Source organism: Trachemys scripta, chromosome 5 (genome assembly GCF_013100865.1).
Source record: "Trachemys scripta elegans isolate TJP31775 chromosome 5, CAS_Tse_1.0, whole genome shotgun sequence".
NCBI classification, from domain to species: domain Eukaryota; kingdom Metazoa; phylum Chordata; order Testudines; family Emydidae; genus Trachemys; species Trachemys scripta.
In genome coordinates, this window is record NC_048302.1 from 12528198 (window position 1) to 12546541 (window position 18344).

The following is an 18344-nucleotide window of genomic DNA, read 5'->3' on the forward strand; positions in this document are numbered from 1 at the left end:
GGACCAGTGGCCAAGCGGGACCTGGAGTTGGTGGCTGGGGCTGGCAGCGGAGCCCCTGGCTGGCAGCAGGGATGGCAGCAGGGATGGCGGGTGGCAGGGGCTGATGGCCAGGATGGCGGGCGGCATGGGTGCAGGGCTGGTGGACGCAAAACCTGGGGGTGCTGCAGCACCCCCTGCACCCCTACTTCCTGCACCTATGCCTGGTGCAAACAGTAATCAGGGAAGAAACGCTGCCTCTGAGGCCAGGTCTATACTAGAACTCTTGCTGATATAACAACATTGGTTAAAGGAGGTGATTTTTCTTTTAAAATGAATTTCTATACCAGCAGAAGCCATAGCGTAGACAGTGTCATAAAAGTGCTTTTGCCATATAGCTTATCTCACTGGGGGAATGGTAGAAGCTACACTGCCAAGAGCACTAGGAGGGTTTCCTCTGAAGGCAAACCTTTTCTAGCGTAGACTTGGTTTGAGACACTATGTCTCTTGGGGATACCTAGATTGGTAACCTTTATGCACCTAAAGAAATAATCTAGTTGTTGGATTGCAAGCTCCTTGAGGGAAAGGACAACACAGCACTGAGCATAACATTGGTACTTGGCAAGTAACAAACCAGACCATGATTCTTAACCAAATTAGTGCAGTAGAGTCGAGCTGAAATCTCTAGAATGTAACCGGGTGTCCCAGCCAGCCTGTACCATGGCTGAGCAGCCCAGGACAGCTGGCATGTGTCTGGAATTCATAAATCCAAGTAGTTCTCTTTAAACTATATTTGACTAGCAATTTCTAAAGAAGGAAATGATCAATCTATCTTTGAGATTACTATTTTGGGGACTTCCAGGAGCAGTTTCACTAGTGCTTCTTCTGTTTCTTGCGAATAAAGTCAGAACTCCGTGTTAATTAACAATTGTGGAGGAAGATCCTTCTCTGATCCCCTTGGGTCTCTTCGGAGACTCTTTCTTGTAGCCCTTTGAAGTCTGCTCTTGTGCTCCATTGGCATCCCCTGCAGCCAGCATCTGCAGGAGGAACTAAAACAAAACACTATATTATACATATATATATACACACACACACACACACACACACACACTCTCAATTACTAGCAATGCACTTAACTGGCTGACTGTTTAATACAAAAATATTTTAAAGGAATTGCAGGGGATCAAGAAACCAATGTGATTTGTGTTTACATACAGATTTTTTTTAAGGAAAGCAGTTTAGACCTGATGGAATGGTGCCTGATAGCCCACGATAATGAGATTTTCTGTACACGCACGGTTACCATACTGGTAACAGAAGTGCAAGCTTACACCTTTTAAAAATCCTGTCCAAATGACAACAGCACTGTTCCAACAAGCTATTAACAGACGGGTTTAAGCTGTTTCCCTGAGCAGTGCGTATTTTTAGTTTGTTTTCTAAATGAGAACTGATCTATCCAAGCTGTGTTAGCTGCCCTGAGGACAAATACAGGCCTAATGATATTAGCAGTCTGGCTGTGTAGAGTGGCATAAACTTGCATCAGGGTTTTGAATCTGGCCCTCGAGCTAAGAGCACTGTTCCTGGCTTGCTTGAGCAGAACCAAACCACACTAAAGCATGGTACCCGGATATGTTACACCTTGTTGTGTGGATGGGGCCCATAAATTACACCCTTAGCTAGTGCATAGCATGGCTGTATAACCAGCTTCTCGTATGGGTCTGAGACTAAAAATCCCCGTCCACGGGGAGCCTGTGCTAGGAACAACGGTGCCTGAGCAGAGCTACGGCAAGCACGGCTCTGACTCCTGAATGCACAGGCCTAGGGCACCACGGCCCATGCTGTTCTGATCACGTCAACCAGCTGTTACACTCTCACTGACTTACCTCAGGCTTCCGGTAGCCCTTCCTTTCGAGGAATTCCTTAAACGCGAGTGTTCCATGGAGCTGCAGGAGCTCTGCCTCCTAGGGGAATTTCCAAACCAGACTTGAACAGCTTCATATGAAGGGAAAACTTAAAGTAAGCTTGTGAAACTTATTTTTATTTACACCCTCATTGAGTCCACCACAAAGGGGATTTCTGTGAAATTCTCATCACTACAACAAACACCAATTAACCATTAGGCATCTTAATTAGCTTAACCGATTTCTGATTTGCTGCTTTTATAGAGATCTGTATCAGGGGGTAGGGGGTAGCCGTGTTAGTCTGGATCTGTAAAAAGCAACAGAGAGTCCTGTGGCACCTTTAAGACTAACAGATGTATTGGAGCATAAGCTTTCGTGGGTGAATACCCACATGTCACATGTGTCTGACGAAGTGGGTATTCACCCACAAAAGCTTATGTTCCAATACATCTGTTAGTCTTAAAGGTGCCACAGGAATCTCTGTTGCTTTTTATAGAGATCTGGTTACTTCACAACCCTGAAGTGTGGTTTTTTAAAGACAGACCATAATCAAATTTACGGTCACCTAATTTGACCTCCTGTATAACACAGGCCATAGAACTCACCCAGGAATTCTTGCAGAAGAGGAAATTATTCTTTCTTACTATGTAAGTGAACACTATTGAGCCCAATAACTTGTGGTTGAACTGTACAGTACCTTGTTTTTCAAAAAATGCCTTATCAAATCAAGGATCAACAGATTTTGTAAAGCTTTCAGATGAAGCAGACTTCCCATCTTGCTCCTAACAGGATCTGTTTCAAACTTACCTCTCCCTGGGCTTTGCCTTTACTGTTGTCTTAAACAGTACTAACAAACCCGAATCTTATCCTCCGCCTACGCATTCTATTGACCTTGGTTGTCTCCACCAATTTTTCCTTGCAGGATTCCTCTGTCTCTAACCTTCATTCTCAGAGACATTCAAACCCTCTTGTGCTCCTGATCTGAAGCTAACAGAACCCATCTGGTCTGACATCAGAGTGAGTCAAAAGAAGCCCTTTGCATCTTTATCAAGGGTCCTAGAATCTGATGCTTTCTGACAGCTTTAAAGTAGAAAACAACGAGACTGCCACGTATTCATTGTAATTCAACAAACCAATATTGTATAACAATCATTGTTTTAAAAATCGGGTTCCCTCTTTCAAAGTGAGCAATTGCTAAATTCTTGAATTGAACTTTGGAAGCACTGCCCTCTAGTGGGCCAAGAGTATCTTTACTGTTCCTTAAATATAAATCTAGGGAGTCTGGGGGATGTGAGCACCGCTTTGACACCTGTTTGCTAGAACAAAATGTAAATGCAGTGGTTTATGAGCCCCTCTGCTGTTTACCATCAGTCTGATAATAATGCTCGACCTTCTGTAGCACTTCATCATAGCATTTTTTATGACTCATCACATCCCCTAATGTATGTAAGGGGTAGTTGTCTGTTTACATCTGTGATGAATTTGAGCCCTTGTTTATATGGGTGGATACTGCAGCCAAAACCCAATGCTTTCTGAGCTGACATGTCACATGCCTGATCCCTCCCAGGGAATGGCATTTTTGCCACATTGGAAAGTATCTGGTTAATCTGCTTATTTACTGAAGCAAAAATGCTCTCACCTGCATTAAAGAATCACTTGAATTAAAACAAAATCCTTCAAAATAACTGCTGGTCTGTGTGTAGCTGCCTTTTACAATCGCAGCCATATACAGGCATTGCTGTGCCACCCTTTATTGTGGGCTAAATTAACTACCATGTCTGGACTACAACGGTGAGTCGGGTGGATAATATAAACCATTCCCCGCACTGTGACTGTGTCAGACAATATATGGTGAGCAGGCGTGTTCCAGTAACAGTGTAAGCCCATTCACTTGGTTGGGAACTATACCACCGAGAGTCCAGGGGTGCTTGCAGTACCTTTTCACTAAACTGGTTCCTTAAATTCTGAACGGTATCCACTGCTGGGTTTGGATCCTCTAAAGGTTCATTTGCTCTTTGTTTTCTCCATGTTTTTGGTTCAAGGTACCAGGCTCCATACCTGATCTTCTCCCATTTTGGTTGGGATGGATCCTGTAAAAAGATAATTGGTGATACTCTCTAGTCATGTTTGCGTTTGCCTCTCCTCCCACCATGTGTATGTGAACCACTGCTTTTTTCTGAGTGGAATGTCAGACCTTATGAATGGATGGGATCCTGCACTCATTGAACGTGAGATGGATCGAGTATAGCTGATTATGTCTCCCATTGGTCTCTACAGCAGGTATAAGTCCTAGCCCCGCTATAAGTGTGAATGTTTCATTGGTTATCTCTAATAATTACCTGCTTGCATTGATTTTTCTTTGTATTGCAAACAGCATTAGGTAAGGATCCACACAAGACAGCAATCCTCTCACAGAACCTCTCCCTTCATTCCAGGCAGGCAACCACAGCTTGGTTGTCATCTCAGACTTGTTAATTTTGTGGATGACCAGGGACGTCTCAGAGGATCACAGCTCTGGAGTCACTGATCTAGTGAATGTCTTTCCATCATAGTCTCTAAAGCAAAACTAGCAACAGTTTTGGAGAAGCAGTAATCTCTCCGTAGCTACATTTGTGATTTGCTTTCTGTTATAAGCCTAGATCCAGCCCAGCTTTGCCCTCTCCCCTAAAATTGTCAGAAATGTCGCTTCCTCTTCAGGTTTGACACAAGTGGTCTGTGGCTAGTGGATAACGTTTTGCCCAAGTTTTAGGTGATTAAGATGAAAGCGTGTAGCAAGAAAAGCCATGAACAGGAGGGGTAAGAATTTGTAAGTTAAAAGGTGGTCATCCTGTACTTTTAACTTGCACTTGCTCCCCAGTCCTCAGTCTGTGGTTTAAGAGGGTCTAAATATACCATCTCACACCACTGCTGAATTTGGCCCATTGGCTAGAAGCCTGCAATTCTGCACCTTATCCAAAGCTTACTGAGTTCAACTACAGTCTTTCAATTAACATCAATGGGCGTTGGATGAGGTACTTTATACAAGCAAAACATCTGCGAGTCAGTGGCAGTTTGGCCGGTAAAGGGACTGTACGGTTAGGCCATAAATGATGTTCCCAGTTCCCATCTTGCCCTTTTTCTAGAGTATTGCCCCATGCAAAAATAAGGGTCCACAAATGTTCAAAACAGACAGCGATTTTGAGTGCCTCAATTTTTTGGTGCCCAGCTTCAAACACCTTAGAGGAACCTGTTTTTAAGAAGGCGGGTACTCAGCACTTCCCCTTTAACGTATCAAGATGGGCACCTAAAAATTAAAGCTCCTAAAATAAATAGAAACATCTGAAAATATAGGTACAGGCCTGTTTACCTTGGCAAGGCCTGGGTGGCACCTGGTACGAAGAGGACTCTTGACAGCAGTTGGTGGAGGTGAAACATCCAGATACTTTCTCAGCTCTGCTGGCACATTGTTTAATTCCACAACATGGATGGGCACAGACAGCACCAGTTTGGTTTCATATCCAGTGTCAAACAAGCTCAGAATGGTGGCTTCATCCACTTTGTATTTTTCTCCTCCCTGCAGTAATAACCCAATTGCACAGAGTAAGAGGGGAAAAAGCAGCTTCTCTCCCTGTCATTCTGGTTTGGCTAGTTCAGCACTCATATCCCCAGACCTCATCTTCCTTAGGATAGCCAAGGTATATCTCACAAGCCACAACTGATTTCTGCTGATTCTATTGATGTTTATGTGTTTAAAATGTGCCCGTCATAGTAATCTGTAGGCACATTTAAAGTTGATTTAACAACCATACATGAATTGGTGAACTAATGTTGGTCAAATAAATGGACGTGACTCCAGAATGGAGCAGCTATATGAAATCTGACAAGTACACTATGTCCCCCTCCTGCAGGGAAATGCTCTGAGTAAACAAATTGACTTGACAGTATTCCAGAATAAGTCATGTACATTAGGATGAACGTTTTCACACATGGGTGCCTGAAGCTAAGCATCTAAAGTCCTATTTAGGTTCTCAAGTCTGGAGAACATTGGCCTCAGTCTTGATCATTGCATTTCTGGAATGAGAGTGTGGGGTTTTACAGGTTCTTTTACTTACCAAAGAAGCCACCCAGTCACAAAACTCCTTAGTCACTCGCCTTACATTCTCATCCAGGGGAGGAACGTAGCTCAGACTGGCCTCCTTTTTCCTTGCTGCTACTTCTTTCTTGGACAGGTAGGTGTACTGCGGATTCTTGCCTTTGGACTCCTTGCTGCTTAAGATATTAGTGTTATAAAATAACATCTAAAATGTCTTTGATTAGCACAAACAAGACCCAGTAATAACTGGCACGGCATAGTCACTACGACAGAGGACCACATAAAACTTGTGTTTATCTTGCTTTGGCTCACAAATGGTCCAAATGACTTGTACAGTTGGGACTAAAATAGCACAGTGATTTCATGCATTAAACGTTCACCTCTGGAGGACTTGGTTCAAATTGGTCTCAAACATAGGGAAGCCACCTATCCTGCACCTAGCGAAAGTCCCACAGTTTGAAGGCCAGGCCTATGTTCAGATCTGCAGTTTTCTGGGGGGAAAAAGTAATCTGGCTAAAAACAAACAACCCTTCAAACTGGCAAACGATACATGTCAATCACTACACCTTTCTGACACTGGAACCTTCATCCTCCCTTACCTGCTTGTTGTATCACTACTGAATGTCTTGTTTAGACTGTGAACTCTTCTGGAGTTGGACTGTCTCCTTGTGGTGTTGTACAGCACCCAGCACAATGTGACCACATTCCTGATAGCAGCCTCTGGGCAAGACTAACTAGTGTATTCTAGGACATCAGTTTATAGTCAGTATAATCTGAAGCAGGGGTAGGCAACCTATGGCACGTGTGCCAAAGGCAGCATATGAGCTGATTTTCAGTGGCACTCACACTGCCCGGGTCCTGGCCACCAGTCCGGGGAGCTCTGCATTTTAATTTAATTTTAAATGAACCTTCTTAAACATTTTAAAAACCTTATTTACTTTACACACAACAATAGTTTAGTTATATATTATAGACTTATAGAAAGAGACCTTCTAAAAATGTTAAAATGTATGACTGGCACGCAAAACCTTAAATTAGAGTGAATAAATGAAGACTCGGCACACCACTTCTGAAAGGTTGCCAACCCCTGATCTGAAGGATGCAAGTAAGGGTATTTTGTGATCATAGAACCATAGAATATTAGGGTTGGAAGAGACCTCAGGAGGTCATCTAGTCCAATCCCCTGCTCAAAGCAAGACCAACACCAACTAAAAATACTGTCCCTTTGGTATCAGATTTTGTTAAAAAGGTTGACCCAAGAAATATTTTTTCAGTAAAAGACACGAGGTGTTTCTCAGAACACTGACCACCTCGAGATATATTATGTGGGTCTAGATGACTCCCAAACTCTTTTTGGACACACCAGTCAAAAATACTGTACAAAGGTTACAAATATGGAAAGGAAATGTGACAACTGTCCTTCTCTGCACAGGAAAGTACGAGGATTGACATAGCTGGGGGCTATGTGTCAGGATTAAGATGTATTTGCAGAAGAGCGTAATGTGGGGAAACTTGCTTTGGGCCATGTGCCAAGTTCTGGGCTGACTTTTGTCCCAGGAAACACCACTGACTTTGTCAGGGTTACCTGGGGTGTACATCAGCAGAGAATTCACCTGTGTCTGGCCCTAGTTGGCACCGTTACCATATCACCTGTGTAAATAGACACTTTAAAAGTCATGCATTGGCCATGTTTGTTCTCCACCTATCTAGGGAACATGGGTTCCCACTGTCACTCCCTGACCCAGTTCTTCTGCATGGCTGTGAAACATGCTCTGACAGGCAAGACTCTCTGAAGGTGAATTGGCACAGAGTATGGAGTACCCCCAGCCTTAGAAACAGGCAACTCCTCTCTTTCAATACAGCTACATTCAGAGGAGAGAGATTGGACTGGATTGAACCCAGGCCCAGCAGCAGAAGGTGGATTCAGGTGGCCCTGGTGCTGCTCGCACTGTCCTGTCCAGTACTCACAGGGCTGATGATCTGGGACATGCTTCTTTACTTTTCCCATCCTCCAGCTGATACTGCACTTGCTGAGGGGTGTGGCTGTCCCGGTCACAATCCTCGTATCCACCTTCGCTATTCAAGTGCATCTCAGGATCCAGGATGCCCACCACCTCTTCGAAAAGCTGAGAGCCAAACAAGAACAGAGCACGGTATTCACACCAGCGCAGTTCCCGTGGAGACTGCGTAAGGGGGCACATAACAAACAGAGCTCCTGGACAGCATAGCGATGACCAGACGGAATCAGTCCTATTGTCCACTCACCTGTCCCAGACACCAGATGCCTCAGAGAAAGGTGCAAGAAACCCCTGAGTTGGCAGATGTGGGATAATCTGCCCCCATGAAGGACTCATGCAATCCCCCAATAGTTAGAGATTGGTGTCATACCTGAAGCATAAGATTTAACATCCCTTCCAAAACTTTGTTTAGCATTAACTACTGTATCTCTGGATAGTTATCTATATAAATGTCCAGTCCTTCTTTGACTCATGCTAAGCTCTTGGCCTGAACAGTATACTGTGACAATGAGTTCCACAGTCTACTGATACATTGTGTGAAATACATTTCTTTCATTGGTTTTGAATTTACTGCCTTTAATCTCATCAAAAGTCCCTCTGTTTCATAACCCAAGGACACAAGTGGAGTCTATGCTGTGACCTGGGGTCTCACTAATCAGACCCAAGATTCCTCATTTACCCCACAAATTTCAAAGAGTTTGCCTGACACACTAAATACACTCTCCTGATGCTCTTACTGCTTCTTATCCTTACCCCAGTACGTTCCCTCATAGCATTCTGCCCTGACGAGGAATATGCTTGCCATGAATTCCTCTCTCCCTTGCCCCTCTCCCAACACGAGACTAACACTGTCCCTTTGCCTGGTCCCTTCCTCTCCAAATGACCATGTTAACTCTCTCACTCACCTTCACTGTCTGCCCCCAGCTTGCCCGTACAGAGTCCCTCTGAGCTCTGTACCAGAAGCTCCCTGCCCCAAACCAAAGGTAGAACTGTGTGCCGACTACTCTCTGCTGCTTCTTTGCATGAAGCAGGGAATGGGTAGGACAGAGGCTGGAGGAAGATGGGGCTGTTCGAAAGACAGGCTGGGGAAGAACGGGAGTTGGATCAGGTCAGGACTTGCTCTGGTGTCTTGGTCAAACTCTTACCTCTTTAATTTTGAGCAGAGACACTTACTGTCGTGGAATATCCGGTTATATTTGATGTCTGGTAATAACTTAATTCTGCCTAAATACAGCCCCGTGTGCTTGACTTCTAAGCAGCCCTTTAAAAATAATGCTTTCTCATGTTACATTTTGACAAATGAATGGGGACAGGTTCACTGACTGCAAATAATGTGACAAAACTCAAAACGGATGCCAGTTCAGATCTCTCGCTATGTTTAAAATCATTCACCTTGCCATGATGAGTCACATATTCTGAAGATTTTCTATATAAGGAACAGCTGACAACTGAATTATTTGTGTTTAAACTTGCCAGAAAGACACTTGTCTGCAAGAAGAACAGCAGTAATCATGGAACCTTTACCTCTGGAGGGATGCTTTCTTCCAGATGAGAATAGAGTGCTAGTGGGTGCTGGATCAGGCAGTGTTCTGTTTGTGCAATGTGATCCCGCCTGGCTTTCTGCCATGGACTGAGCTTGGAAGGGCTGACTTGGGTTTTGGTGCACTTTTTACTTCCTTTCTGCTGGGCCATGCGTGAAGCATCAGATGCGTGATTACGCAGAACAATCGGTACAGGCCCCTTTGTGCCACAGATGAGGATGTTGTCAGATGGTGGAGGGAAGCCGCTTCTGAAATCATCCAAGCCACTTTTCAAGAATCTCCAGCGCTGGCTGTTAAGGGAATCCGAGAACTTCCGTTTGTTGCGTTCTTGAAAGTACTTAGATGGCATTTTCTCCTGGTACCTGAAAGCAAACACTTCTGGTCGGTGCTGGAAGTAATGGGGCTTTTAATGAAGCACATGAACATCACTGGAGTTTCTCTGGTGTTCTTATTTGCAGTGTTGTTAAACGTTCAAATTCCAAATGGCTATGCAACTCCCCCATCTTGGCACACATTGTCCAGGGGGCAAGCCTGCTCCATCACTCAACCTCAGAGAAAAGCCTGGCCCTAAGAACGGCTCTAGGGGAAGCTGGTAGTGATCCTATAAAGAGGAGCTGGCCAAATGACAGAATTGCCATTCTGGGGAAATGTTGAAATTTGGTTTAAAAAAAAAAAAAAGTCAAAATCTGGGAATTTTTTGCAAAACGAAATATTCTGAAATATTTCATTTTTATCAAAAGCCTTGATTTAGATAAGGTTGAAACATTTTGTTTCTACTTTATCATTTCTACTGATATATTATGGTTTCTTTGTTTGTTTATTTAATTTATAGTATATTATATACTGTAAACCGCAGTGTTACGAACACCAGAGTTACAAACTGACCAGTCAACCACACTCCTCATTCGGAACTGGAAGTACGTAAGGCAGCAGCAGAGACCCCCCCCCCCCCCCAAAAAAAAAGCAAATACAGTATAGTACTCTGTTAAATGTAAACTACTAAAAATAATAAAGGGAAAGCAGCATTTTTCTTATTCATAGTAAAGTTTCAAAGCTGTTTGAAGTCAATGTTCAGTTGTAAACTTCTGAAAGAACCACCATAACATTTTGTGCAGAATTATGAACATTTCAGAGTTACGAACAACCTCCCTTCCCGTCATGTTCATAACTCTGAGGTTCTACTGTACTATCAACATTGAAGTGATAGTCAAACCAAAATGATAAAGTCAAAATGAAATGTTGTGATCATTCTAGCTAAAGTTTTGTGGAAATTTATACATTCCCATGACACTTTGAGATTTTGTCAAATGTGCATTTTTTTAAAAAATGGAAAACTGTTGGTTGGAAAATTTTTCACCAGTTCTACTATTCAGGTTGTCATTATGGCTCATTACTATGCGACTTCAATTGCCCAGAACTGGCAAATTCTAACTGCTCAGGCTGAAATCATTCACTCATGGTCTATGCCTCAAACTGATATATATATATATTTTTAAAGTTTCACTGAAAATGATTTAGTCATTTCTAAGAACAAGATCAGGGAAAACAGGTAGTTTTACCAATTTAGAGTTTATTTGTTGTTTTTTTTAATAGCTTTAGGGCAATTTTTTTCAAACACACCAAGGTCCCGTTTTCAAAGCAGACTTAGACAATGAGGAACCTAAGTGCCATTAACTTTCCATGAGGTTCAAGTGATTTTACAATTGCTGCCCATAATGCCTCCATGGATTGGAACAGAACTTGCAATTTGGCAGGAAGATGGTCCTGTGGCATGATCCTCATCTGCCAAAGCCCAGAAGATCTATCAAACAGATTGCATATAATCTAAATTTTAAAAAAAGTTTCCAGGAAACATCCAATTTACTCTGAGCATCAGACAGTTTAATTCCAGAAGTATGTTACAATAATTAGTTAGAATACCATGGTATTTTCAATTTGATTGTGAGCTGAAACTGCAAAAATCAAAATACATACCTTACGTGTTGCACAACTCAGGGTAAAACTCTCACATGCAAGATGGCATCTAGCTCTGTCACTGATGCATGGACTGGATTTATAAAATGCTCCCCATTCAATGACAGTGCAAATAAGTGTGTAGCTACGTTTTTAAAAATACAAACTCTTGCAGTGTTGCTTCAGGGCGGGCAGGCTCAAATGATAAGCTCCCAGTGCATCTTGCATACTGTAGGCATGTTTGGAGCTGGTTGTTGTGGAAACCAAATCCCATAGACTCACAAGTCCTCTCTCTCTCTCTCTCACACACACAGACTTCTTGAACAGTTTGTTGTGAAATGCAACTTACGAATTAAAAGCTAAATTTGATTTCACCACACCAGTAGAGTTCTCATGCATGAAGTGTTATAATTAAAAACTTGACTAGAAAGTCGTCCCTAATGTTTATAAAATGAAATAATGTTCTCCCTCAGTGATGTTTTGCTTCACACGATTATGCTAAATTGTCTTCAGTGTTGCTCTGCACTAGTGGGGGAATGTTCATTTAAAGAATAAAACAAACAATTTCTGATCCGGGAATGACTTAAAGGGAAAATGCTATCACTGACTCATGGACTTGAATGGGAACTACTTGTGTAAATAAGGACTACTCTTGGGAACAAATGTCACAGAATCAAGGCCAAAGGGAGTATTAAGTTGGCAGTAGGCCACATCCAGTTAGTTCCTGACCACTGCAGCTCCCCTTATATATAGAAACTAGACAATCATGTGACCTAAAATAATTATGTACATATTACAAATACACAGATTAAAGGTGTCATAACTGTTGTGCACATGTCTATAGCGGAGCTTTGGAATCCAATGATGTGCATACTACAAAACACACAGATGAAAGTGTACTGTTGCACAGATGTTTTGCACATGTACACAGTGGGGATTTTGCATTTGTGTACCACTGCATAGAGTTGCTGCCTACACTGTCACTTACCGGCATGCTACTGCTGCATCCCCAATGGTAATATAGTACCAATATAGAACAGTGCATCAGCCCTTGGAGACAGAGAGCTCAAGGTAAATCGTAGGGAGCAGGTTATACCTCTGCAGCCACAGCAGCTGACAGTCACTGCTGGAGCCGAAGTGGCCTCAAGTAGGTAATTTTGAGTTTTGTGGCAGAAACTGGTAACTCGGATTGGGGCCTCACTCTGGCTTTCTGAGAGAGAGCAGGGGGAGCTGGAACTCTCATCTCTCTCTCCTCCCTGAGGGACCAAACAGCTACTGTGCTGTCAGTTAGCCTAGCCTTTCACCAGACCACGGCAGCAGGTAGGCTGGGAGTTGTAGTCTCAGGGGCTAGGTGTATGAGCACTCCCTTCCTTCAGTGCAAGGAGAGTGCTGAAGTCACTGATGGGGAAAAAAGGCCAGTAAGTGTATGTTTTCTGTATACACCAAGGGAAGACCATTTCAGAGACTAGGGAAGGAAAATAGCTTTGTAGGTGGTGGGATATCTGTTTATTTTTTTAAAAGAATGCCACCACATTTCAAATATTCAGTAAATCAGTCACTACATTTTTAAATAGCTGTTTATTTCGAAGGTCAAGCAGTTTCACAAACCATAGCCATACAAGAGTTGCATGACTATTACAGATGAACATCACGTTTTCTTTAGAGAAAGATTATTCAAAGTTTTTCTTTTTGGCGGAGTAAGAAGTGGCAGGAAGATGCTTCCTGTATAACTACGGTTGCCAACTGTCTAATCACACAAAGCCAAACACTCTTGCCCCGCCCGCTGCAGCCTTCCCTAACGCCCCGCCCCTTCTCAAAGGTCCCACCCACTCCATCCCCTCTCCTTCCGTCGCTCGCTCTCCCCCACCCTTACTCACTTTCACCGGGAGGGGCAGGGGGCTGGGTTTGGAGTGTAGGAGGGGGCTCCAGGCTGAGCCTGGGTCAGGGGGTTGGGTGCAGGAGGAGGTGTGGGCTCTGGGAGGGAGTTGGGGTGTAGGAAGGGGCTCCAGGCTGGGGTAGGGAGTTGGGGTGCAGGAAGGGGTACAAGGAGTAGGCTCTGGCCAGGAGGCACTTACCTCGGGTGGCTCCCGGGCAGCAGTGCTGCAGGCTAAGACAGGCTCCCTGCCTGCCCTGGCCCCACACCACTCCAGGAAGCAGTCGCCATGTCCTCCCCCTGGGGGAGGAGCAGGGGTCTCTGCCTGCGCCTGCAAGCGCCGCCCTCACATCTCCCATTGGCTGCAGTTCCCAGCCAATGGGAGCTGTGGAGTCGGTGCTCAGGGCACGGACAGTGGGCGGAGACCTCTGTCCCACCCCAGGGGCCACAGCGAGGGACGTGCCGGCTGCTTCCGGTGGCAGTAGGGCCAGGGCAGGCAGGGAGCCTGCCTTAGCCCTGCTGCACTGCCAGACTTTAAGCGGGCTAAAATCTCCCGGACTGGCTTCAGTAACCTCTGGGATATATGGCCTGATTCTGGGAGACTCCTGGCGAAACCAGGAGGGTTGGCAACCCTCTATAACCCAGGACTGATTGTTTCTAGATCTTATATTGAAAGAATTTTCTCTTTGCTTGCATTTACAAATGGAAGACTATTCATATTCAAAGATGGGTTTCAAATGCAATAGATGAGCATCTGGTGACTACTGAATAGTAGTTCCTTAAAATTCAGAGGTCCATTTTTGTGTTGACATGCATCGGGTGAATGAAGCTGTAATTTAGAAGCAACAACTGATTCCCACAACTGAAGAAATGCTCCATGTCATATAGCAACTGTTTCCACCAAGCTGGATTCAAAATGGGGTTTTCACTGACTCAAACTATTACCGCAGTCCAGAGGAATTGTAAGTCAACAGGGGTTTTACAGCGAGAAATGGTTATTCATCTGCTCTAGCAGTGCACCAGCACATTATAACAACACGTTTTGCAAGAGCACAGTCGGATCCAGAGCATCTAATGCCATAATAGCTTTGGACAAGGATAGCAACTTCAGATGTGTCTCTCCCTTCAAAAGGTGTTTAAGGGAGGAATCTTTATGACACTAGAGAAGTACACATCTGTCACCTCCAATTGTATTTTCCAATGGGAGGAAAATAATGGAGCAGAAATTATCTAGACTAATACCGGTACCAACATGGAAAAGTGTGGGAAAATGTCGTGACATTAGGATTTAGGACTCCAGTGACATCTCACTCTCTGCACGGGGGGTTTCTTTCAGAAAAAGACAAAGCAAAGTGCAGCTTCCTAACTGCTCAGAGTCCTCCAAGACCCCCGCAGTGCCCTGTGTCATGTCAAAACAAGGTGTGACTTCCATGATTAAAAACAATTTCTAATTGGGAATGAAGGTATCCAGCAGGAATGGTTTGGGAAAGTCCGGCGACTAACTAGCTCGCAGTTAAATCTCCTCTCAAACATCACTGAAATGGTACGACACGGAACAGCTAGCTGTCTCCAAAACTACTGAGAGAAGACACTGAAGCCTACTCCATATGGATGATGGCTGTGATTGCTTGTGAGTGATGATATCCCTCCAAGCAGCTCTCAGGCGGCTTCCGCAGGTTTTCCTAAAGCCCATGAAATACAGAGGAATCAGGGGAAGATAAAACAGGCTACAAACCAGTAATTGGAGCTCCTAAAATATACTCTGCTTTCCTCCCTCCCCACATCTACACTCCTGGATATTGTGCCCTACAAATCTCTGTTGAATTATTGTGTCCTTAAGCCAAGGACCTCACTTGGGACATGAAAACCATTTTCTGCCCAGCTCTACTGTCAACCCTGCAACTAAAGTCTGGCTCATCCTGTCTCTTCCTCCAGACTACGGGTAGATGGCAGCAGAGAACACGTTTCCCTATGATCTTCAGACCACAGGGCTACATAGTCATAGATAATCTGTTGGAAAATGATGAAGCATGGTATAATGGGTTATCATTGGGTAAATTTGGGGCTAATACTGCACAAAGGCCCCAAGAATCAACTGCAGCCACTTTTTCAGTTTGGAACCTCGCCTTTAGCCAGAAAGCAGTAGGAATTTTGGCTGGAGGCTGATTGCATGGTGGCCTCCACTCGCTATATCACAATACTGTCTTTGGACCTTGGTGGTATTTTATAGGGGCAGCAGTGGCATGTGCTGCTCCACCACATCCTGTTAGTAATGCCGTCATGTTGTCCACACTGCTTATTTGAGAGGTTTCTCTGCTGATATCGTAGAGAACCTCCATATCTGAAGATTGTTCCACTATCTGCCACCCACTGACGTGCTCAGGTCAGTGGGCAATGCATGCTTACGGGCACTGGAAGGGAAAGTTGGTAGCAGAAAAAGAAGAGCTTGCATGGATGATGTGGTATTCTGGGTGGATCAAAAGGACTGTTCATCCAAAGCTTAGCAGAGGACCATACCGAAGGGCCGCCATGGTTGCAAACCTCCAGTGACAAAGCTACCATATAACAACAAGAAAATAAAGCAGATGAGAAAAAAGCTGTTAAAATACAAGCTTTTGCTTTAGTGCTACAGCCTCCAGTTCCTCCCTCTCGACTCAGTCAGGCCATCCAAAGTGTCTGCTCCAGGTACTGTCCTTTTTGGAACCTTCCTCCACCTTCAAGCCAGGCACCATCCACAAAATGCAAAGAGCCAGGTTGAGAGACCATCTTGACAGAGAGACTCCTCTCAGGAGAGGCGTTAGTTCTGGGGTTTGTTGGTGCTAAGGAGGCACAGCTAGAGTGGAGGAGAGGGTTGTGTAGTTTGATCTGCACCTGCTGTGGTTCATGCTCATCCTGACCAATTCTGAGACTAGTTTCACAGCTGTGAGCCATGTGCCAAGCAAGCTGTTAATGATGATGGAATAAGTGGGCCCAGAAAGTCAGATGTTAACATGACCCTGTCGCTGTATAACACTAAACAGTCAAACACGGTTTGAGGTTTTGGGTACAAAGGTCTCAACTTTATAACCTTTTATTAGAGAGAAAGAGAGCAGTTAAAGCAATTAAAATTGCAAAGTATTAAGTGAGGTTTTAGTTTAACAATACCCCTGGAATGTTCATTCGCTTTAGCTATCGAGAGTTTTTAAATAAGGAAAACACAGATTCGTCAGTCATTTAGATCAGTGGCTCTCAACTTTTCCAGACTACGGTACCCCTTTCAGGAGTCTGATTTATCTTGTGCACCCCCAAGTTTCACTTCACTTAAAAACTACTTGCTTACAAAATCAGACTTAAACAATGAAACTAATGTCTGCTGCAAACTCTTCCTTGCTACCTCATTGCTAGAGAAACACAGGCACCACCAGGGCCGGTGCTTCCACTAGGTGACCCTAGGTGGTCGCCTAGAGAGGCAGGATTTGGGGGGGCGGCGTTTTGCCACCCTTGGCGGAAATTCGGCAGCAGGCAGTCCTTCTGCTCCGGATCTTCGGCTGAAATTCGGCGGCGGGTCCTTCACTCGCTCCCCACCGAAGTGCCCTGAAGACACGGCGCGGAAGGCGCCCCGCTGCCGAATGCTCAGAGGAGGAGCGCTGCCGCCTAGGGGGGCAAAAACCCTGGTGCCGCTACTGGGCACCACACACGGTCCGACCAGCATCTATGAAACCTGGCAAACTTGTGTTAGCATTGGGGTGTTTAAGGCATTGATTTTAGCAGCCTTGCTGGTCCCAGGCTCATAGCAGTGTTGCGAAAGATGCAGTCTTGGCCAGCTAAGCTGGGCACTTATTAAACATAAGGTTAAAAAAAAAAAAAAAAAGAGATAAGGTGGGGAAGGAAAATGACACTAGAGAGGGAGCGACAGCATGATCCCACGGCTCACATTTCAGGTGTCGTTCGGGATTTAGCCAAAGCCAGTGGAGGTGGCGCTGTCATTGGTTCTCTCTCTCTCTGGCCCAGACTGGTCAGGATGCCTTTCAGGATCAGGATGATACAGAACCAATGGTATCATGGTAGATTTTAGGGACCCAGGAGAAGTGGGGATGGCAGCCATGATGGTAACACTCGCTCCTTCTAGTCCACCCATCTCTACCCCAGCTTCATGACTCCCCCCAAAGTCTCGTAAGGACTCCAAAGAAGAGGGTGATTGATGGAATAGCCCATTCCCCTCATTATTTTGTTGGCCACTTAGATCTAACTTCTGACACCCTCATTTTGGTCCATTGATTTCTGATTCCATTCTCCTTTGCTCACGACTTATGATCTTAACACAGTCGTTGGGTGGCGTCAATAGACCTTTTCGTTTGGACAAATTCAGTCTGTCTAACTTTTTGCTGACTTTTAGAAGCAGTTTTTTGTAACAGGCCGAGTTGAACTTTTGTTACCTTGGGCAACTTAGAGTGCAGGCCTCTGCACAACAGCTCTGTCTCCTGCACACAAGTATTACTCACAAGGGTAATAGGTCCATTTTCCATGCAGCGTAGCTGTGTGGGGGAAGTCATGGCCACAGGAAAGCAGAAGCAGCTGTGGAAATCCCTGTCAGGCTCTGTAATTTCAGTTTTGAAGAGTGGAACATTGCTCAGTCCATAAGGAAACTGGGACTTCCCCACAGAGACTCAAGGACCGCTGAGAGAATTCTGTGTCTCCTTGAGCCTGGAGGGCAGCAGGCACCAGGGTCATGTCTGACCATAAAGGACACAGGTCACACAGCTATATCTTGCTGCTACTTATGTCCTATAAACAAATGACTGGGGAATTTCCTCACATACAGCCAGATTGTTCTTTTGGCTCAGGTTTCTAATCTAGAGCTCAGAATTACAATGCTAGTTTTGTATAAACATGTATGTACTGTAGCTCAGGGGTCTGCAACCTTTGGCACACGGCCCATCAGGATAATCCGCTGGCGGCCTGTGAGACATTTTGTTTATGTTGACTATCCACAGACAAGGCCTCCCACAGCTCCCAGTGACTGCGGTTCAC

The 18344-nt window shown here is 44.6% G+C and overlaps 1 protein-coding gene across 2 annotated transcripts; it reads right to left on the minus strand.

Moving 5' to 3' along the window:
* Positions 1–243: 243 nt before the first annotated feature.
* LOC117878579 (protein FAM47E-like) lies at positions 244–18046 on the minus strand. 2 transcript variants are annotated; one of them, XM_034772900.1, is made up of 8 exons: positions 17816–18046; positions 9492–9870; positions 7918–8075; positions 5969–6125; positions 5224–5430; positions 3815–3967; positions 1860–1937; positions 244–1025 (listed from the first exon to the last, which is right to left on the minus strand). In XM_034772900.1, the coding sequence occupies exons 1-8, from the start codon at positions 17830–17832 to the stop codon at positions 894–896; spliced, it is 1281 nt and encodes a 426-aa protein (XP_034628791.1). In that variant the 5' UTR covers positions 17833–18046; the 3' UTR covers positions 244–893. The 2 variants fall into 2 exon arrangements, with proteins under 2 accessions (XP_034628791.1, XP_034628792.1); XM_034772901.1 differs by lacking the exon at positions 17816–18046 and adding an exon at positions 11483–11688.
* Positions 18047–18344: the final 298 nt, after the last annotated feature.